Raw genomic sequence first — 23,450 nt, forward strand, 5'->3', positions numbered from 1 at the left:
TCCTACATTCATGGTTCTCACATTCCATGTTCCAATCACTAGTGTCTGTTTACAACTGTTCCTCTTCCTTTGTATTTCCATACTTGAAAGTTCTACCTAGATTGCCCTTTCTGTTAGTCTACGTGTGTTCTATTGTACATAGGATTTTCAGAGGCCTGCTATTTCAGAAGCGGGTGGCCAGTCCTTCTTCCTAGTCTGTCTTAATCTGAATGTTTAGATTTAGAGGAGTATCTGACAGACAAGCAATATGTGGAGCAGTGAAAGATAAATTCCTCATTTTGGAGTGTCCCTGCCCTTAGCCCCGTGCCTTGACCCACTTATTTCCCAGCTCCACCCTCCACCATTCACTTCTACCAAATCCCTTCAGAATTTAACTTCCATTGTCCAACCCATGATCTGACAGCTTGTATCTGAAGCTTTCTTGGCTTCTGTGATTCCAAACATGTCACCTGCTGAAAATTTTTAGAGGGGAAACAAAAATATGTACCAATGGCTGTGAACAGAAGGAAGGGACTGAATACAGCAGATCAAAGCAGTTGTTCCATTCTATATACCAGTTTTCTGACTTTTAAGGAGGATGCCAATCTTCAACTTGGACTGAGAATTACGTCTATTTGGTGAAATAGAAGCTCTTACGGGCCTGACCAGCACAATCTGCTTCTCACCTTTGACCAGAAGAAACAGGCTAACAGGAATCTCTCTTACCAGAAACTACCTTTGATCAGGTTGAAACAGGCTAGCAGGAAATGATCTGCAATTGGTGGGAGGCAGAATGAGTTTGTAGAAGAGGTCTTAAGAATAGCTGTCAAAAAAAAAAGAATGACTGTGAAACAGCATAGTTTGAAGCACTTTCCTTCCTTATATAGGAGAAACTTGACCAAGGAATTGTAACATTTACACTTCCCTAAGAACAAACAATTAGGTATGTCTTGGTGAAAATACTGCCAGAGAGCTCCTCGGGGCCATCGATGACAAAGTTTCATTTCACATACTTTGATCATATTGTTAGGAGACGCTATTCCTTAGAGAAGGTCATCATGCTTGGAAAGGTGAAATTTGGCAAAGAGGAGTAAGATGTTCAACCAGATGTATTGACAGAGTAACTGTAGGTGGGCTTGAATATGTTGGAAATTATGAGGATGACACAGAATAAGACACGGTTGATCTATTGTTGATAGGGTCACTGCAAGTTGTATTCAACTTGGCAACACCTAACAACATCAGCAGTAGCAGCTCTTCCATTCCTCTTTGCTGTATTCTAAGCTAATCAGTGCTCCCTCTGTTTCATTCATAGCCCATGTTTAGAGCTAAACATAGTGTTAATTTACACCTCCTAGTTAGAGTGTGTTTTTGTCACAAAATTCTGCTTGACAGTCTGCCCCTTTGGAGGCAATACTATATTTTTGTCATTGTTAAATATTCACTAGGGGTTCTTTCTCTCTTTTTTCTCTTTTTTACTTTATTTGGGTTTTTTTAAACATGATTCTAATTTTTTTACGTGTATGAAATTATTTTGATAGGTTTTAGTATAATCATTAATTTACATTGTGTTTTATTATGTATGTTTTGCTTTATACAGTCATTCATATACATTGTCTTATACAATTACTTTTTTAACATTTTTAAAAATTTTACATTGGTTTATTTTTTAACTTTGTAGTTTGAATGTTCATTTTCCATCTTATTTCTTATTAAATGTGTTTAAGGCTGAATGTTTTCCATCTTTACTCATTTATGGATCTATGCAGTAGTCCATTTTCTTTTTTAAAGTTTTGTTTATGTGACAGTTTTCAAACCCCACCTATGGGGCTGTGCTATGCACAGAAAATGTAAATATATACTAATAAGACATAGACACTTCTTGAGAAGTATAGATATGTTAGCTACATAGATATGTCTATTCTTTTATAACAAACTGCTCGAAATTCAGTGGTTTAAAGTACAAAAGTTTGTTATTTCTCCTGATTTTGTGGACAGATGCAATTTAATTGGGTGCTTCTTCTGTTTGACATGAGTTTGGAAACCAGACCATTGAATATTGAACCAAAAATGTCAGTTTGAGCCATTTCCCCCTAAAATTGTTAGTTTGAAAAAATTCTTTTTTGTTTCTTTCCTTGAAGGATTCTAGAGCCTATTTTCACCTGCTGAATCAGATTGCCCCCAAAGGGGACCGAGATGACGGACCTGCCATTGCCATTGACCTTTCAGGATTTAATGTGAGTACAGTGTTTAGAATGTAGTCCTCTAATTGTCACACTGAAACATTTCTGAAAGTAACATGTGACCAAGAACTAATAGTAATGAAGAAAGAAGTTCAAGTTGCACCAAAGAAATTGACAGGAAGTCTCTTGACATATTTCAGCAAACAGATACAACCCTGGACCTACTTACCAGTCTCTGGCAGGAAATATGGAAGATAGCTACCTGACCAAATGACTGGAAAAGATCCATAGGTGTTCCCATTCTCAAAAAAAAAAAAGGTTATCTGATAGAATGTTGAAATTATCAAACAATATCACTAATATCACATGAAAGTAAAATCTTGCTGAAGGTTACTCAAAAAGTATATTGATAGGGAACTGCCAAAATGTCAAGCTGAATTCAGAAAAGACCATAGCATAATGGCATATTATTGTTGGTGTCAAATGGATTTTAGCTGAAAGCGGAGAATCCCAGAAAGATGTATATTTGTGTTTTGTTGACTGTGCAAAGGCATTTGACTATGTGGATCATTACAAATTAAGGCTAACACTGGGAAGAATGGAAATCCCAGAACACTTAAGTTTGATCATTTGAAACCTATACAAAGGCCAAGAAGCTGTTGTGCAAACAGAACAATGGAACACTGCATGATTATAAATCAAGAAAAGTATATCAGTTATTATATGCTTTTTCACTACCTATTGAATCTGTATGCTGAGCAACTCATTCAAGAAGCTGAGCTCCATAAAAAGAATGTGGCATCAGGATTGAAGGAAGATTCATTAACAGCCTGCGTTATGCAGATGTTCCAACCTTACTTGCAGAAAGTGAAGATGACTTGAAAGACTTGCTGCAGAAGATCAAAGACCATAGTCTTCCATATGGATTATATCTCAACATCAAGAAAACAAAAATCTTCCCCACTGGTCCAGTAGGCAGTATCATGATAGATGGAGAAAACATTGACATATTCAACAATTTTATCTTACTTGGATCCACAGTCACCACCACTGATCAGTCAAGGAATCAAAAGATGTATTACACCCTTCCGAGATTGTCAAGCAGATCACCTCCATCAGCATTAAGCCTGGAGTTGAGAGTGAAGTCATATTGCAGATGCCTAACTCAATTATTTTAATATATTGACTATCTGTTGGTTAAAAAAAATTATGTGTTGCCCTGGGAAATTTTTATGTTAATGATCTCTCCTATGTGCTAAACAGGAGTGGTGTCAGTTTAAAGACTACGGTGCACCCAATCCAAGCCATAATCTTTTCAGTTACTTTCTATGCATGTGAAAGTTGGACAGTGAATAAGGATGACAAAAAATAATTGTTGCCTTTAAACTGTGATGTTGGCGAAGTGTACCCGATAAGAACAAACACGTCTGTTTTGGAGGAAGTACAAGCAGGTTGCTCCTGAAAGGCATGGATGGTGAAACTTCATCTCACATACTTTGGGCATGTGGTCAGGAAGGACCAGTCCTTGGAAGAAGAGAGCATACTGGGAAAAATGGAGGTACAGAGAAAGAGAGGAAGACCCCAACAAGATGGATTGACTTAGTGATTGTAACAGTTGTTGTTATGTGCTGTTGAGTCACCTGCGACTCATTGTGACCCTGTGTACAGCAGCTCTGAAGCCTGTCCTGTCCTGAGCCAGTCTCACTGATTCCAACACACCAAACCCTATTGCCCCAGTTACTATTTCAATCCATCTCATCTAGAGTCTTCCACTCCTATGCTGTCCCTCCATGCTGCTGAGCATGATATCCCCCTCTAAGGACTGATTCCTCCTGGCCACGTGACCAAAGTATGTGAGACAGAGCTTCCAAATCCTAGCCTCCAAGAAGAAATTTGGTTTCATCCTCTCCAAGATAGAACTATTTGTTTCTGGGCAGTCCATGGTATGTTCAAGACTCTTCTCCAGCACCACAACTCAAAGGCATCAATTTTTCTCCTGTCATTCTTAGTCATTGTCTAGCTCTCTGATGCTTAGCAAGTAACTACTAAGACCATGTCCTGGATGGTGCGCACCTTAGTTTCTAGACTGGCGTCGTTGCTTTTCAGTACTCTGGATGTAACAGTATGTTCAGGTATATCAGAAGTGGTGAATGGCACAGGGTTCAGATCTGTTGTTCAAAGGGTCACTGTGAGTCGTAGTTAATTGGATGGCCCCCACAACAAACAGTAGCCTCTACCGGCAGCATTCCTACTGGAATCCTCATCCTTTCATAAACTCTTGGCTTTTTGCATTTCAAAAAGTTTTCTCATACCCTAGGCTCCCAAGTTCCTTGCTGAACCACTGCTTGACTTCCTATTTGGAGAAAGAAGTGTAGAATTCTGGCTTTGAGGTTGTCTGGAATGCGTCCTACAACCCCATTTTCCCTGGTACAATTATACTGACAGTCACCAAAGCGATTGTCAGTGCTCACAAGAAAAAAACAACATTAGGATCTCACTGTATTGCTGAGAAATTGATTATTTGTTCTAACAAAATAAGGTGTGTGGGTGATACAGACAGTTTGCATTTGACCGCTAACAGAAAGATTGATTGGCAGCTTGAATGTTTCTAGCAAACGATGGAAAACATTTCATAAACACTGCAGCCAAGAAAAGCCGGCAGAAATCATTTCATCTCAATGACTTCTAAAGAAGTAAATACTTCACACATGGAGTTGCCATGAGTTCATACTGACTCAATGACAGTAGACCTTTAGTTGTTTTGTAATTTCTATTAAATTACTTTAGAAATAACATAAACCAAGAGTCATTCCTAGTACTTATGAAGGGAACTCTGGTTGTGAGTTACACTGTTACCTCAGGGGTACAGGTCCCTAGTGTTTCATATCTACCAGTATCAGCAGTCAGTAACTCTAGAGACGATTTGCATTGGGAAGGTCAGCTGTCAGGGACGTTGCCAGAGTACTGAAGAACAGTGATGTCAGTCTGAAGACTAAGGTGCAGCTGATCCAGGCCATAGTCTTTACAATTGCTTGCTATGCATCAGAGAGCTGGATAATGAGTGGGGATGATAGAAAGAGATTTGATGCCTTTGAGCTGTGGTGTTGGAGAAGAGTTTTGAGTATACCATGGACTGGCAGGAGAACAAAAACATTCATCCTAGAGAGAGTGAAGCCAGGCTGCTCCCTGAAGGCAAGAATTCTGAGACTTCCTCTGACATTTGGGCATGTTACAAGGAGGGACCAGCCCTTGGAGAGGGACATCATGCTTGGAAGGCTGGAGGGAGGGAGAAAGAAAGGGAGACCATCAGTGAGATGGATTGATTCAGTGATTAGGCTAATGTGCGTAGGTGTGTCAGAGACAATAAAGTTGGCCCAGGATAGAGCTGGTTTCAGGGCTGTTGAACCTAGATAGCCCACTATGAGTCATAGCGACTCAACGACACATAACAACAACAACAGTGCCTCCTTGGGAAAAAGATGAGCAGTCTCCTCCTGTTGTAATTTATAGTCTCAGAAATCGCAGTGGAGGATTGTTGTCAATCAGATCTTACCCAGTGGCAGTGAGGATCCGAGAGTATTTACGATGTAAGAGCACAAGAAAAGACCCTTGATGAGATGGATTGCTTCAGTGGCTGGGGGAATGGAAGTAGGTGACTCAGGATAGAACAGGGTTCAGAGCTGTTGTACATAAGGTCACTATGAGTCACGAGCAACTCAACGGCACATAACAACAATAACATGAATTGCAGACATTTTCTGGGAAACTTATGCTTTTAGCATAAAATGGAAGTATTAAGGCTAGTACTATCTGAACAAATAAAAATCTGTTTAGACTATAATTTGTATGAAAATCTATTAAGTACTTGAAGTACAAAATGTCTATTTGACTTTGCAAGCAACTTGAATGAATCAGCACTAAATATTTGACATTATTTTAATGAATTTTCTCAGAATCACAGTATTGCAGACTTGTAAAATTTTCTCAGACAGAATATTACGAACATTAAAAGAAAGTTATTTTGGACAATTTTAGGCATCTAGATTAAAAATTGATTAGATTTAGTAGACTGTAGTTCCACCAGTATTGTCCTCCAGGCTCAACAGTTTGTGGTCAGTCTTATTACATTTGTTACCTATATATTGTTTCCAGTATTATTTTGTAGCAAATTCTGCACATGTTATAATTTCATCTGTAAATATTTCATTATGAATTGTGTGTTCCGAAGTAGACCAAAGATCTTCAGCATGAATTATATCTCAACATCAGGTAAACAAAAATCCTGAATGAATGATAATTCAACCTTCCTGTAAACTTTCATTAAAATCACAATTAAAAAAAAGAAAACAAAAATCCTCAACACAGAATCAATAGGCCATATTATGATGGATAGTGAAAATATTGAAATTGTCAGTGGTTAATTTTCCTTGGGTCCATAATCAACAGTCAAGAAATGAAAAGATACGTGGCACTGGAAAAATATCCAGTCAAGGACCTCTTTAAAGTACTAAAGAGCAAGAGGACAGTTTAAAGAGAGTAAAGTCCACCTGACCCAAGCTATGGTATTTATGTTCGGTTGCTTTGAATGCATGTGAAAGTTGAGCAGTGAATAAGGAAGACCAACGAAAAACTGATGCTTTTGAATTGTGGTGTTGCTGAAGAGTATTGAATGTCACAAGACCTGCCAAAAGAAGAAATAAATCTGTCTTAGAAGAAGTGCAACCAGGATGCTCCTTGGAGACATGAGTGGTCAGACATCATCTTACATGTGAGGAGGGGTCAGTCCTTAGAAAAAAGCATCAGAGTTGACCCTGAACCACCTAGATTGACACAGTGATGGAAGTAATGGGCTTGAGCGGAGTGGAGACAGTGAGAGTAGCGTAGGTGAGGGCACGGTTTCAGCGTAGGTGAGGGCACGGTTTCAGTGTGTTCTTCGCAGGGTCGCTAGAATCGATTTGATGGCACCTCTCTAACAACAGAACAGAAAGGAGTACAGGTAGCACAATGCTCAAAGCTTTCAGCTACTCATCATTAGGTTGATGGTTCATACCTACCAGTTGTTCTGTTAGAAGAAGAATAAAGCTATCTCCTTCCACTAAGATTTATAGCCATGGAGACTCCATAGAGGGCTCTCTGTCCTACAGGGCTGCTGTAAGGCACAGTTAACTCAGTGGTACTAGGTTTGGCTTTTAGTATCACAGATGAAAACTTTAGAAATAGAAGAATACTCCTTTATCATGGTTTTAAAAAATTAGTGGTAATTTGTATTCTGTTGCGTTTATATCATATTTATGTTATAATATGTTGATATTGACATATCCAATTGTGTAAACACAAAAGAAAGTCAACTCTTAAAAGCAGTTTGAATTAAGATTTAAATAAGGCCTGCATATGATGACTGGTTGACATCTACCTCGGGAATTATTCATTGTTGTTTAGTAGCATTGAACCTATCATTTTTCCTGATTATTTATTTTTAGTTTTTTTGCAATACTGTGACACTGATGTGTCAAATGTGTTAATGATTACCCATAGTGGACAGTGTTAGGTGACACTCCCCGATTAAAACACGCTTGGAAGCAGGAGTGGCATCCACTTCCATAATAGCTTGCCTCTGGAAACCCTATGAATCTGGAGAAAGGATGAAAGTCACACAAACAAGTGTTGAGTACTTTCATTCATAGGGTCGCTATGAGTCGCCTACGATTTGACAGCACTTAACAACAACAACAGCAATACTTGTGCACAGAATTTAATAAATAATAATCCTTGATTAGGATGTATTCTCATCAGAAGTATGTGTGTACTCCCTTTTTTCAAAATTTTTGTTTGTGGTATTTTTTTTTTTTTGCATTGTTGCTGTGATAAGTCCATATGAACCCACAATACAACATGAAAGCTAAAACCTTTATATTTCCACTTCTGTGTTTGGTTCTTTCCTATGTTTTCTTTCTTACCCCGTTGTAGTAACTACCATCTTGAACCTTGAGATCATGGTTCCTTTTTGTTCTTTTTTGTAGTTTTCTTTCATCCAAGTATATTCCTTGAATTACCTGTTTTACTTTTTAAGTTAACATCAAGCCTATCAGGTTGTACTTAAATTCCAAGTACTGATTAGCATCAAGAGTCATTCTGAATAGACCGCAGTTTATTCATCTTGTCTCTAGTTGACTGTTTCTCAGGTTTTACAATTTTTAAAAATTTTATTCTTTCAGATATTACTCCTTTTTTATGTATTCCAACTTGACTTTTTTGTTGTTGTTTTTAAGAAAATTGTCTAGGAAGTCTTACTCAGAATAGGATGAGTCAAACAACTGAATCTCTTACCCACACAGGGCACTGTATGGGTGAACTTTACCAAATAGGTAAATGTAATTACTATTGTCTGGACTGGTCAGCATTAACTAAGTAAAAATATGACAGTTTTGTTGAGATTTTCAGGAAAGAGAGGAAAACATGACTCAATAATCCTTATTGAGATACCAAAGAAGTGGAGACCTTGGTTTGAAATTCCTATATATTCTGACCTTATTTTGAGCTATTAATTGATAGATTTCTTAAGAATAAAATGCTTAAAAAGATGTATATCAGTAAGAAAAAAAGTCAAGAAAATGTTTGATTTTTACTATTTTTGTTTTATTTCATTCTTTAGGAGAAAAATGACCTAAAACGAGCTGGATTTATGCTCCAGGAAGCAGATAAATTGGGTTGCAGACAATTTGTTACTCCTGCAGATGTGGTTTCAGGCAATCCTAAACTTAATTTAGCTTTTGTAGCTAATCTGTTTAACACTTACCCATGCCTACACAAACCTGATAATAATGACATCGATATGAATTTATTGGAAGGTAGGTTCTTTGTAACTGAAGTTGGCTCACCATACTTATTTTCTGGGATACTGCCCTTCATTGTCAAGTAGGGAATTGTAGTGGGAGATGAAACTTTATTTGGCATATAAATGTGCATACATTAAAGCATTCATACTCCAGAGAGTGGAGGATACTTTTAGTTAAAAGTGATTTCTCGGGTAACTCTCCATCTGTCAGTTCCCTTTAAGTTCTTCATGAAAACTGTCATACATTTCAAATAGTAACAGTAACTCTACCACAGTACAATGAATTATCTATTGGAAAAAAGAATTGTGCATCTTTTCCGCTTTAAAAAGCTATAGTTTTACTTCATTATTGTTCTTTTTATGAATGTTTTTGGTATATACATGAAAAAAAAATATAGTGTTCATTACTTATCTGTGTGTGGACTGTCATTATCTGTCTCGTAATTTATAACACTTTCCTGTTTTGCTTTGTGAAATGCAGATTTGACCCCTCCTAATGTAGGTACTGTATTTAGTACTTTTCTATACTCTATAAATATATTCATTCTGATTTTGCTCTTTTTTTATTAGTACCTTTTATTATTTCCACCTGGGTTGATAATTATTTAATTCCTTTTGCATTGTTCATGCTGTGTTATTTCTGTCTTAATATGCCTGTATAATGAATAAGGAAATATAAGTAACCTAAATTAGGATAGCAGAGAAGGCTTTGGTTGCATAAATCCACAACCTAACTTGTTTTCTCTACTGATGGGATATTATTACCATAAACATATTAGAAACCGATTTTTGACAATTGGATTTCAATTGGATGTAAATATTCCTTTCCTGTAAGTAAACATTTATCCCTCTTCTGTACATAAACAGATTTATCTTTTATGATGAATAATCTTTGAACAGGCCCATTTGGGTTCTATGAGGTAGATAATTTTGTATTCTTTAGCTATGTTATTTTTACTGAGTATCATTGAAGCTTACAGTGTGAATCATCATAATGACAGAAAACATTCTCAATACCTAGTTCTCTTTCTCTTAGCTTTTCCTTTATTATTCCTTCTCCTTTTCTCACACCATCACCCACATGTCTATCAACACCCACATTAATCGCAAAATAAAGGTAAAATAGTGACAGCAGTGGCGGCAGCTGGGGTAGGGGGCTGATCCTAAGGTTTCTTTCTCACTGTCTTGGTTTGGAGAAGGTCATGCTCAAGGTGGCATTCTTAGTGAGGAGAGTTTGAAATTGCAGTGTTAATTTCCTCATGCTATCACTCACCTCTTCTTCTAACCCAGTGAGACAGAACAAGAAATCAGTTTTGCGATCTCTTTTTCACTCTGACTGCCACAAACAGGATTTTGTTACCCTTGTCATCTCATCATTTTTTTAATTAATGAACAAGGTTCAGAATGAAAGATTATATTCCTTGAGAATATTACTAAATCCATGTTCCCAATATTCTGAATAATGTTGTAAAAATTATGTTTCCTATGTCAAATAGAGAGAGAAAAGAACAAAAATGTGGATTGCTCAGTAAAGGAAAATTTGAGATGATGGATTATAACAAAGAAAAAAGAATAAGCAAAGAGGAAGATTGCAAAAGTTTTTATCAGTCTGGAAAATGTCAAAATTCTTCTTAGTCTTGCAGTAGAAGGCATTGTTTAGAGTGGCATATTAAAAATTATCTGCTTTTTATAGTTACTGAATTCTTGCTAGATATCTTTTCCAACTTGCTCGCTTTCCTATGTGTCTTGTTTGAATTCTTTTGCTAGTGTTCAGCATGCTTTGGAATTTTTTTAGTGTGAATAGTATTGCTCAATATTTCCATTAGTATTTACTATTATTATTTAAAAATACTATGGGAAATATTTATCAATCATCTTTATTTAGAACATATGTATGTCCTGATACAACTCCCCAAAATATGTTTCCTCTCCAAATTTGTTTTTATATGTCCTTCCAAAATTTGAAGCTTGACTGTAGCATGTTCCAAATTCATATATTTGTGTGCCCTCATTGACAAAGAATTATAATTCTAGATAATTAAAGATATGGAAAAGCTTAGTTAAGATATGAAACTTTATATCCAATTGAACAGAATGTGTGGGCTACTTTAATAGAAGGACCATTTCACAATTCACTTGTGATGATAGAAAGCACATGGATTATAGAGTTAGGTAGACTTGGTTCAAATCATGCCTTCTACTAGTTAATATTTGAATGACGTCTATGAACCTTGGTTTCCCTATACTTAAAGCAGAACTAAAGATATTTACCTTGAAGAGTTTCAGACCAAGTTAAAAGTGACAGTGAATGAAGAAGTTTAGTGTACATGGTCAGTAATAATCAGTATACAAGGTTGAAAGCACTAATACCTCAGTTAGCACATAGAGTGAGGGTTCAAAACTGCACCCATATTGTGCTTTGTTCTCTCCTTTTCCCTCTCAGTAGCTTGCTTTTTAGTAGATTCATTATTTTCGCTGAAATGTGTCAATTGTAGATGTTAGGGCAATCATATAAATGGAAGGAATGCCTTATGGTTCTTCTTATCTTGTCTCTGAGCAATCAAGATTTTACACTTCACATAGCTTGAATTGTCTACAATCCAGACATCTTCCAATCTGGAATACATATGTTTTTGCAATTCTTTACCATGGCTCTTGCACCAACGCATATTGCTTCTGGCTTTGAGCATTTATTTACCAAGGCAACTTGAAATGATATTAGATAAATAAATGCTCATTTATAAAAGCTGTTTTACTTTCCAGGTACCTGAATTTAAAATTATAACTGTAGAATTGGTTGTGAAAATAGTAAGAACTTCTGAATGATTTCAGAACTCAAACCAAAATAGAAAATCAGTGTGATTATTTCAATATTATTCACTATAGCATTGGGTTTAAAATAATTTAAGTATTATTTTAATTACATATTTAACCATTATGACACTATCAATGTTTTTAATATTAAAATACATTGTGATTTGGACTCGTATGGCTGAAAATAGTGTAAAAATTCTCCAGTTACTAATAATGAAAATTTATATTTTTAAGAATATAACTATAATAGAGATGAATTAATTAAGTAACTAAAAGATAAATTGAAAGTTATGCATCAAGCATATTGATCACAGTTAATAGTGTGTTTATCTCTTTGGGCACAATTAGTATTTCTAATATACATTGTTTAATAACTCCTTCAAACAAGGCAAACACAAATTCTAGGAATATTTTGTTTAGCTTGATTCTTTTTTTAAAAAAGTTCTGATATACTTATTATGAAGTGGTAATATCAGTTACCTTTTATACAGTTGTTGTTGTTTTACCATAGGGTAGGAACCGACCCATAGTTGGCCCTCTGGTGGGTTTTCAGAGGCAGTTAATTGCAACAGAGGAGATTGCCTATCCCTCTCCCGAAGAGCAGCGGGTGGCCTTGAACCACGTGCCTTCAGGATTGCAGCACAGCTTCTTGCCACTAGGCCACCAGACTAAGGGAAACATAAAGCAGCATAAGAGACAAATAATTAAAGCAGATTCTTCGAAGGCAGTCAAGTAATGATATTGAAAGCTTCAGGGGGAAAAAATGATGGTATAAAAAGAGCAAGGGCCACATGGGGGCAGCCATATCTGACCTTTACCAACTTCACAAAGGTGAACTGTCCTTGTCAGTAGTATTATTAACCCACAACCAATTCCTATGAGGTCAGATATGTCCCCTTCTCTCCCATACCTCTTTCTGTTCATCTCAACACCAGTCTTACTGGTTTGCTTACTCCAAAATCTGATACAGTAGCACACAGACCACACAAAACCATATTAGGGAAGTCAAAAGGTTATAATCCGGGTTAATAATAGAATATAGTCAAGACAACTCCCTAAATGTGTGTGCAGGCACCTCAGCCTCAAGCCTTGCATCTTGGTGCTCTCAAGTCTCAGTCCTGCCAATATTGGCTTTCCAACCCCAGTTGTTCAACAAGGTTTTCAGACCTGCCAGTATTGGCTTTCCCCCATAAAGTCCCATCTCACATCAGGTGCCATTTCAGCTATAGCTGCTCTTTTCTTGGTGGTGAGATTTCTTTACTGATGGTGGCAAGAGTTCTCTTTCCTCTTCACTGGTGAAGGAAGATCTTTCTCTGTAGCTAGAGCAGTTCAGTTTATTGGAGAGACTAACCGATCCTTTTGTAGATTATTGAGATGGGCCAATCTCCTGGTGGAATGGTAGATAGCCAATCCCCTTGTGGCTAAGCAAACACGCTCTATTTGCATATTCCCCCTACAGAGCAAAGTCAGATGGCTAGGAAAAGTCAAAGAAAGATAAACTCCACAGACGAGCACCTATTTTCTCAACAGTTGGCATAAATAACAGAGTTCTTCTGATCTTGCAAAGAGTTTGGATCCTGTTCTGGGTGTGCTGGTCTGTACTGTCATGGCACCTGATCTGAAGATACCTGAAAAGATGACTGTAGAAATGGGCCTAGGAGCTCATGTGATTATAGATTCTTATACTGACTAGTCTTGGATCCACCCATGGGCCAAAATCTAGAGAGTCAGTCGGAACTTTCTTATGGCTTAGAAGAGATGAGAGATGTTCTGTAAGTGCTTGAATTTTTCAAGAATCTAGTGATCAGATACAAGGTAGGTCATTCCAATATCCTCTAACTTTATATAAGAGGAAACAAATATTCTAGATAGTCACCTAGGACAATTTGCAGTTTAGAGGCTAACAGGAAGACAAATGGAACATGGCAAGCTCATATATCTACCTACTTTGTGGCACTTACACCATACTTATCTTCATATGGTGTAAGTACTTCTATGCAGGGAATGCTTGGAGAAGTTAGGTTTATCTTTGAGGTCCTGACATTTTTTATGATGAAGTGTATCTTTGCATTTTTTGTGGGGCCTGTAATTGAAAACTTTGTCTTTTAAAAAGTGACAATCTAAAATAATCCAGGAATCTTGTGGAATAGCTATAGCCCTTATTATTTTGATATTACTTATAACTTCTTGTGCCTTTTCATGGCTGTTCAGTATAATTAAAATGTAGCTTTTGTATGCCAACAAACATTCCTGTGTGTAAGCAACGCTGCATTGGAGAAGGTATGTTGTTGTTGTTTTGTACAATTGAGTCAGAACGGAACCACAGCTGACCCTCCAGCATCTTTTCACACGCAATAAATTGCACAGGAGGGGATTGCCATTTCTCCTGCAGAACAGCTGGTGGATTCGAACCACTTGCCTTTGGGTTTCAGCACAGCTTCATACCACTAGGCCACTAGAGGTCCCTAGCATTTCTATTTCTATTCAATATTTTAATGTTAACTTGACTGAGAAATTATTTTATTGAAGGTTAGCAAGTCTTTTTCATCTCTAATAATAAGTGCAGATCTTATCACAGAAATTGGTTTGTTACTTTCCTGGGTAAAGAAACTCTAAAGTTTCAGTAGTTTCAGTAGTTAATACACATTGGGTAAAGGAATATTTATATGGAGAGATTTAAAACAAATGGAGGCTTCTCTGATTTTAGGGGAGAAAGGGACTTTTTCCTCCTAAAGAAATTATATAGTGTTACAGGAGCCATGGCAAAGCATGTATAGCCAGTGTGTACCTGCCAGAATGGTTTAAAAGGAAGTCCTTGGTTCACTTTGCCCTGAATCATCAGTGTGAACTTGTGTCCACTCTAGGGGAGAGCAAAGAAGAAAGGACATTTAGGAACTGGATGAATTCCTTGGGAGTCAACCCGTACATTAATCATTTGTACAGGTAAGAATTTTTTCTTATTTCAGGATTAAATTTTCCGTATTTAAAACTAGATTTATATTTATATATGTTTACATGTTTAAATATACATGAAACCATTTTTAAATTCACAATGACTTTAGCTAATATTGAAGTTTCAGACTTCTTAAGGAACTGTCAATAAAATTAATTTCAAAACAAAATTATCTACAAAGAATAATATAACATCAGTTGTGTTTTTTATGATGATGGAAATAAACAATTACTTAAAAGTAATCCATCTTACAGGGACCAGATAGAGATGCCCATATTCAATATTGTGTTTGAAGTACTTGCTAGGGCAATACAACAGAAGAAAGAAATAAGAGACATCCAGATGGGCAAAGAAGTGGTAAAACTGTTGCTATATGCAGACTATATGATAGTGTACACAGGAAACTCCAAGGACTTGTCAAAAAACTGTTAGACCTAGTATACCAATTTGGTAGAGTGGCAGAATACAGGATCAATATACAAAAATCAATAGGATTCCTCTACAGTAACAAAGAAGACTCAGAGAAGGAAACTTACATGAACACAGTTAAGAATATGATACCATTTACAATAGCCAACCGCAAATTGAGAAACTTGGGAATAAGCCTAACTAGAGAGACAAAATACCTTTATAAAGAAAACTATAAAACACTCCTGCAAGAAACAATGAGACCTAAATAAATGGAAAAATAGTCCCTGTTCAAGGATAGGAAGACTCAATATAGTGAAAATGACAGTTGTGCCAAAAGCAATCCACCAGTGTAACACAGTCCCAGTACAGATGCCAAATTAATTTTTAAAAGTGATAGAAAAGGTATTTGGAAGTTATATGGAAAGGAAAGAGACACCAAATAAACAAAGCATTTCTGATAAACAAAAATGAAGTGGGAGGCATAGCATTCCTGATTTTGAAACCTACTATACAGCTGTAGTAACCAAAACAACATGGTACTGGTACAATGACAGATACATTAGACTGATGGGACAGAATTGAGGACCCAGAAATTAACCTATCCACCTACAGTCAAGTGGAATTCAACAAGGAAACAAAACCTGTCAAATGGGAAAACGACAACGTCTTCAACAAATGGCACCGGCAAAACTGAACTTCTCCTTTTTCTGCAGAAAGCTGAAGCAGGATCCACATCTCACACCATTCACCAAAATCAGCTCAAGGTAGATCACAGACCTAAGAGTAAAGCCCCAAACCAAAAAGGTCATAAGAGACAAAAGGGGATCACATTTAGAAGGCCTAACAAAGGGTCACTATGAGTCGTGCTCGACTTGATGGCATTCAGCAACAACATATGGTATAAATAGGCAAATATGGTCAGATAGGCGCGACCAGGAGATGATAGCATCGATCAGCAGAACCGTCTAAAGATGGGTGCATCAAAAACTATCCAATTGAGCAAAAGTAATACCTACTGACTGGGAAAAAATAATTTGACAATTTCATCTCAGACAAAGGTCTCAAAACCAAAGTTTACAGAATACTACAGGCCATCCACAAGAAAAAGACTGATAAAAAAAATTTAAAAAAAAAGACAGATGAAGAAATACTCAAAATCACTGGCAATAAGACAGATGCAAATCAAAATCACAATGAGATACCATCTCACCCCAGGAGTGGTGGCAAAGTTTAACAGGACAGCAAGATCGCTATTAATTTATTAAGTTAACTGAACTATTTAACTTAAATAAGAATCAGATTTTTTTTTCTGATTCATTTTAATATATCCTGGATATATGGTGAGGTTATTTTTTGGTTTTTTTTTAGACACTCCCAGGTTTAATGCTGTGGTTTTTACAACAGGTAAGGGTTGGAAGCCACCCAAAGGTTTATCAACAGAAAAATAGCTAAAAAACTATTGTATATTCACACAATGAAGTATTATCAATCATGAAAAAATTACCAAGAATTTGTGAAATACTGCATAGCATACTAGAACAAAATGTGCTGAGTGACATAAACCAGCCACAAAAAACCAACACAGTTATGGTACATTCACTCCGATTCCTGACACTCCTCTGCCTGCTTTTGTTCAAGGTGAAGGAAAACCCCCTGTTCTGCCCTGAATGGCTACTTACAAGCTTTCCCCCCTCCCCCAGCATATTCTTTCCATTTCTTTTTCCCCATTCATTTATTGTTACACATTTTCCTCCCTGCCCACCCTTCCCTCCCCCGTCAGTAATTTTTCTCTTTGAAGAAAAAAAAATTCTTTCATTGTTATACAATCCCCTCCAGTCCACACTCCACTTAAATATGCATTTCTTTCTCTGTAGTCTTGTCATGATAATAATACCTAATTCTATACCCCTTTTAAACAGTTCTCTCCTTCATTTGTTTCAATACAGTATATATTATTTATCCCCTCTTTTCTTAGGTTCCCCCCAACCCCAATGTCAGTCCCATTTTATAACAGTGGCACTATACAGTATTTGTGCTTTTGTGACTGAGATATTTCACTCAGCATAATGTCCTCCAGGGTCAACCATTTTGTATAATATTTCATGAGTTCTTTGTTTTTCAAAGCAGCATAGTATTCCATTTTGTGACTATACCACAGCTTCTCTATCTATTCATTTGTTGATGGGCACCTAGGTTGCTTCCAACTTTCTGCCATTGTGAACAAAGCTGCAATAGACATAGGTGTGCATTTATCTACTTTGGTGGCAGTTCTGCTTTCTTTAGGGTATATCCCCAGTAGTGGAATTGCAGGGTGAAATGGTATCTCTATTTGCAACTTTTTGAGAAAGTGCCATGCTGCCTTCCATAGTGGTTGCATCATTTTACACTCCCATCAACAGTGAATAAGGATTCCAGTTTCTCCACAACCTTGCCAGCATTTGTTGCTTGCTGCTATGTTAAATTTTGCTATTCTTACTGGGGTAAGATGATATCTCATAGTTGTTTTGATCTCTTAGAACTAGGGATTTTGAACATTTCTTCATGTGTTTGTTCAGCATCTGAATGTCTTCTTTGGTGAAGTGTCTGTTCATATCCTGTGCCCATTTTTCAATTGTGTTATTCATCTTTATTTTGTGGTGAGAATCAGATATTTTTAGGGGAAAATCTAATTAAATCTATTAGTAATTTATATTTCAGTGAAACTTTTTGGTGAGAAGTTAGTTATTATTCAAATGTGGACTAAAAACAAATATTGTGAAAGTTTAATGATGTAGCAATTTCTCTGTCTTTGTATACTCAAAATATTCTTTAAAACTTAAAACCAGAAGGGCTCTCTGGTGGCCTAGTGGCAAGAAGCTGCAATCCCAGAGGTGGTGGTGGTCTTGTTGTTAAGTACTGTTGAGTCGTAGGCAACTCATAGTGACCCTGTGAACAAAAGTCCTCAACAGTTGGGTGACTTTCATCCTTTCTCCAGATTCATAGGGTTTCCAGAGGCAAGCTATTATGGAAGTGGATGCCACTTCTGCTTCCAGGCTTGTTTTAATCGGGAAGCTCCACCAAACACTGTCCACCATGGGTAACCATTATCGAGTCTGACACATCAGTGTCACAGTGTTCAGCCTGCTGGAGAAGGAGGGGCAATCGCCTCCTATACCAGTCAGATCTGATTTGATGGTACACACACACACACACACACACACACACACACAACCAACCCCAAAAAACAACAAAATCCCAAACAACAAAACCACCTTAAAATGAGAATTGCCTTATCACAGTAACTGACTTTGATGTGCTGAACCCATTCTTGAAACACTCAGAGTGTCTGTAACTTCAGTAGATTAGGAAAAATATCATTAAGCTGGGTATTCCCATTATAGTAGTTGCACAGTTAAAAACTAAGCAACTGGAGGGGAGATCTTTATAGATGAAAAGATTCTGTAAAAAATAAAGAAAGAATGTCTACATTATGTTGTTGATAGAAAACAATAGGAGTTGGTATGATGTGGAAAAATTGAGTTAAAATTGTACGTAATTGTATGTGAATATACAAAAATAAATCTAGAGGGATGCTGTCTTTATAGAACAGAAATTTGTTTTCTTGCTATTCTGGAGCCTAACAAATGAGAGTCTTACCATTATCGATTCCTTCAGTGAACGCTTTCCTAGGTTCATGTGACCATCAGGAGTCCTTGGTGTTCATTTGCTTAGTCTCTTCTCTGTTTGTGTCTGTTTCTCTTCTGCTTCATTAAGTAAGACACCACTGAAAAGTGATTAGCTTTAGCATGCCCTCATTAACATAACAAAGAACCTTCCCACTTCCTTAACAAAGTTACATGCATAGTGCAGGGATAACTTTTTTGGGACATCAAATGTTTTTATGCCCCTGTCGGAGGGGGAGAGGAAGGTAGTGAGATGAGGATGGGTGATCTCCTGTGATTATTGCCTCTGAAAACCTACTAGAGGGTCTGCTGTGGATTGGTTCCCACTCGTTGGCACATAGCAACAACAACAACTTAAATATAATTTGAATATTTTTCAATGTGCTTGTTCTTCTTTCTCTATTAAAAAACTCCTCATTGGTGATTGATTTTATAAAACACTATGTTTGGAAGGCAGAGTAAAATATTACAATGAAATGTGCAAGGAGCTGAAGTCAGAAAATCAAAAGGGCCAAACTCGCTCAGTATTTCTTAAGCTGAAGGAACTGAAGAACAAGTTCAAACCTCAAGTTGTAATACTTAAGGATGCTTTGGGCAGAATATTAAATGATCCAGGAAACATTAAAAGCAGACGGAAAGAGTGCACAGAGTCATTGTACCAGAAGGAATTGGTGGACACAAGAATTTCATGAAACAGTGTATGAGCAAGAGCCTGTGGTGATGAAGGAAGAAGTACAAGCTGCTCTGAAAGAATTGGCAAAAAACAAGGCCCCAGGAATTGACAGCACACCAATTGACATATTAAAACAAGCAGATGCTGCCCTGGATGTGCTCACTAAGTTGTGCCAAGAAATTTGGAGGACAACCACCTGGCCAACTGACTGGAAGAGATCTAAATTTGTTCCCATTCCAAAGAAAGGTGATCCAACAGAGTGCGGAAATTATCAAACAGTATCACTTAAGTCACATACAAGCAAGATTTCTGCTGAAAATTACTCAAAAACCACTGGAACAGCACATCAACAGAGAACTTCCTGAAGTGCAGGCTGGATTTAGAAGAGACTATGGCACTAGGAGTATTATAGCTAATGTCAGATGAATGTTGGCTGAAAGCAGCAAGTACCAGAGGAACGTCTATTTGTGTTTTATTGACTATGAAAAAGCATTTGACTGTGTGAATCACAACAAACTGTGGCTGACTGAGAAGAATGGGAATCTCAGAACACTTGATTTTGCTTATGCGAAACTTGTACTTGGACCAGGAGGCAGTCATCAGAACAGAGCAAGGAAGCACTGCGTGGTTCAAAATTCGGAAGGTTGTGCATCAAGGATATGTCCTATCTTCATATCTTTTCAATCTATATGCTAAACAGAGTATCTAGGAGGCTGGGCTCTTTGAGGAGAAGTGTGGCATCAGGATTGGAGGTAGACTCATCAGCAATCTGCATTGTGCAGATGATACAACCCTGCTTGCTGAAAATGAGAAGGACTTGAAGTGCTTGCTGCAGAAGGTCAAGGATTTCAGTCTTTAATATGGATTGAAGGTCAACATTAAGAAAACAAAGATTCTCACCACTGGGCTGACTGGTAGCATCATGATAGATGGTGAAGAGACTGAGATTGCTGACAGCTCCAGTTTGCTTGGCTCTACAATCTACACTCTTGGTACCAGCAGCCAGGAAATTAAAAGACGAATTGCATTGTGAAAGTCTGCTGTCAGAGACCTCTCCAAAGTGCTGAAGAGCAAGTGTCAGTCTGGAGACTAAGGTGCATCTGATACAGGCCATGGTCTTTGCATTTACTTGCTATACATCAGAGAGCTGGACAATGACTAGGGATGCTAGAAGGAGAATTGATGCCTTTGAGCTTTGGTGCTGGAGAAGAGTATTGATATAGCATGGACTGCTAGGAAAACAAACAAGTTTGTCCTGGATAGGGTGAAGCCAGGCTGCTCCTTGGAGGCAAGGATTCTGAAGCTCTATCTGACATACTTTAGACATATTTCAAGGCGGGATCAGTCCTTGAAGAGGGACGTCATGCTTGGGAGTGTGCAGGGACAGTGCAGGAGAGGAAGACCCTTGATGAGATTAATTGATTTTGTCACTAGGGTAATGGGGGTAGGCATGTCAGAAACAATAAGGTTGGCAAGGGATAGAGCAGGATTTAGGGCTGTTGTACATATGGTCGCTATGAGTCACAGGAACTTGACGTCACATAACAAAAACAACAACATGTGTGGAAGTGATTGTATAAAAAGCAGTGTGAATGGGGCAGTGAGTGAAATATGATGAATAGGAATGAAACACAATGTGTATGAATTCTGTATGCACACTATAGACAATAAAAATACTTAAAAAATAAAATTAACAAAAAAACCCCAAAACAAAACAAAAAACACTCTCATTGCCACGCAGTTAGAAGTGACTCATTGCTGCCCCGCCGGGGGTTTTCAAGGGTTTGGAATACCACAGGAGGAGATTGTCCTTTTCTGTTGCGTAGGTACTGGTGAATTTGAACTGTCAGAGAGATACCTACCCCTTTCGCTTATAGCAGCACTGCTCCCTACTGTCTGTGCCACCAGGGCTCCACAATTAGAAAGTAAATTTCAAAAAGGAGATTAAGACTTTATGATTTATTTAAAAAGAGACGCATGGTACCCATAACTATCAAGATAGCTAGAGCTCACTATTGCTTGCTAGGGGAGAAGAGAATTTTTTAGTTACAGATTAGTTGATATCATAGTTACATGGATCCTAAAGTTCTAGCACAGTCAAAGGATAATCTTAAAAAGAATTCCTTTCTTTAAAAACCACAGCCAGAAATCTAGTTGGCAGCAGAACCATGCAGCCCTGAGTTTGTGGCTGAATCATATCTAAACTCATTTCTAAGCATCTGAGCTTCCCAGCTATAGCATGTCTACCCTAAGACAAAACTTTAGAATAAATTATATTTATTGTAATGGAAAATGCTCATCTTCAGAAACATTATTATATACTGTCAGCCCTAAGAATTTTTTTTTCTACAACGAGACGGTTTTGAAAGTCATCTTGACATCTCTAAAGTCATTTCCACTATTGGAGCTTACACTTTGTAAAATATAAATGAAAATACCATTCTGGAGCTCCAGTGAGGTAGTCTGTTGCATCGTGCACTGCTTACTGGAAGGCTGTGTCTCCTGTGGTTAGAATGTACTAGCAGCTCTGAGGAAGATGCCTGATTCCTCTGTTGTGGCTTCCAGCCTTGGAGATTCAGCAGAGGGTCACTAAGAACTCAGTGTCAGCATTGTTGTTGTGTGCCATCAAGTCACCTGCAACTCCTAGTGACCCTTTGTACATTAGCTCTGAACCCTGCCCTATCCTGAGCCAGTCTCGTCGTCTCCTACAGATATAATCCCATTTCTCCAGTCACTGAGTCAGTCCATCTTATCCTGATTTTAGAGTGATGTCAGCAGGGCTGTCTTACTGATCTCTCTTATTTTTTTGAGCATAGACATAGGAATAAATTAAAATTTTTTCAGTAAAAATCACAAATTAGGTGACACTTCAGAACCTTTGCAAATACTTCAAAGCTCTGTTGTCACTGCAAACCAGAAGGTAGGACAGTTTGAACCCACTTGCCTCTCCATGGGACAAAGATGAGGCAGTCCGCTTCTATACATCAGAAACCCCATGGGCACTTCTCCTCTGTCCTGTTGGGTCTCTGTAGCTGGAACTGACATAGGAGTAGCTGATGTCAGTGGGTGATGCAAATACTTCAATGATTACTTTTTATTTCTTAAGAACAGTAGAAGTTTCAAAGGGCAGTGTGGAGAGAGAGACAAAGTAACGTATTATAACTAAATGTGTAAAGAGCTGAAATCAGAAAATCAAAAGGCCAGAATTCCCCCAGTACTGTGTAAACTGAAGGAACTGAAGAACAAATTCAAGCCTCAAATTGACATACTTAAGGATTCTTTGGGCAGAATATTAAACTATCCAAGAAACATCAAAAGAAGATAGAAGAAGTATACAGAGTTGCTGTATCAGAAGGAATTGGCTGACACAGAAGAATTTAATGAAACAATGTCTGGGCTTGTGGTGTTGAAGGAAGAAGTTCAAGCTGCTCTGAAAGAATTGGCAAAAAACAAAGCCCCAAGAATTGACAGTATGCAAATTCACATTTTTCAACAAACAGATGCTGCCTGGGATGTGCTCACCAAGTTGTGCCAAGAAATCTGGAGAACAACCACCTGGCCAACTAACTGGAAGAAATCTGTATTTGTTCCCATTCCAAAGAAAGATGACGTGGCAGTGCAGAAATTAACGAACAATATCCTTAATACCACATGCAAGCCAGATTCTGCTGAAAATTATCCAAAAACAACTGGAACAATACTTCAACAAAGAACTGCCATATGTGCAGGCTGGATTTAGAGGAGGCCATTGTAATAGGGATATTAGCTAATGTTAGATGGCTCTTGGCTGAAAGCAGGGAGTACCAGAGGAATGTCTATCTGTGTTTCATTGACTTGCAAAAGCATTTGCCTGTGTGGATCACAACAAACTGTGGCTGACTCTGAGAAGCATGGGAATCCCAAATCATTTGATTGTGCTTATGCGAAACCTATATGTGGA

At 37.6% G+C, this 23,450-nt stretch overlaps 1 protein-coding gene across 1 annotated transcript in view; it reads left to right on the plus strand.

Moving 5' to 3' along the window:
* Nucleotides 1-23,450, plus strand: part of PLS1 (plastin 1) — a 78,078-nt gene that overhangs the window by 36,340 nt on the left and 18,288 nt on the right. The window contains exons 8-10 of the mRNA XM_006895106.1: nucleotides 2,121-2,216; nucleotides 8,815-9,010; nucleotides 14,676-14,754. Coding sequence (XP_006895168.1) covers nucleotides 2,121-2,216; nucleotides 8,815-9,010; nucleotides 14,676-14,754 — 371 coding nt within the window. The remainder of the gene's footprint in view (nucleotides 1-2,120; nucleotides 2,217-8,814; nucleotides 9,011-14,675; nucleotides 14,755-23,450) is intronic.

Source organism: Elephantulus edwardii, unplaced genomic scaffold (genome assembly GCF_000299155.1).
Source record: "Elephantulus edwardii isolate Elephantulus edwardi_28Jun2011 unplaced genomic scaffold, EleEdw1.0 scaffold00158, whole genome shotgun sequence".
NCBI lineage: Eukaryota > Metazoa > Chordata > Mammalia > Macroscelidea > Macroscelididae > Elephantulus > Elephantulus edwardii.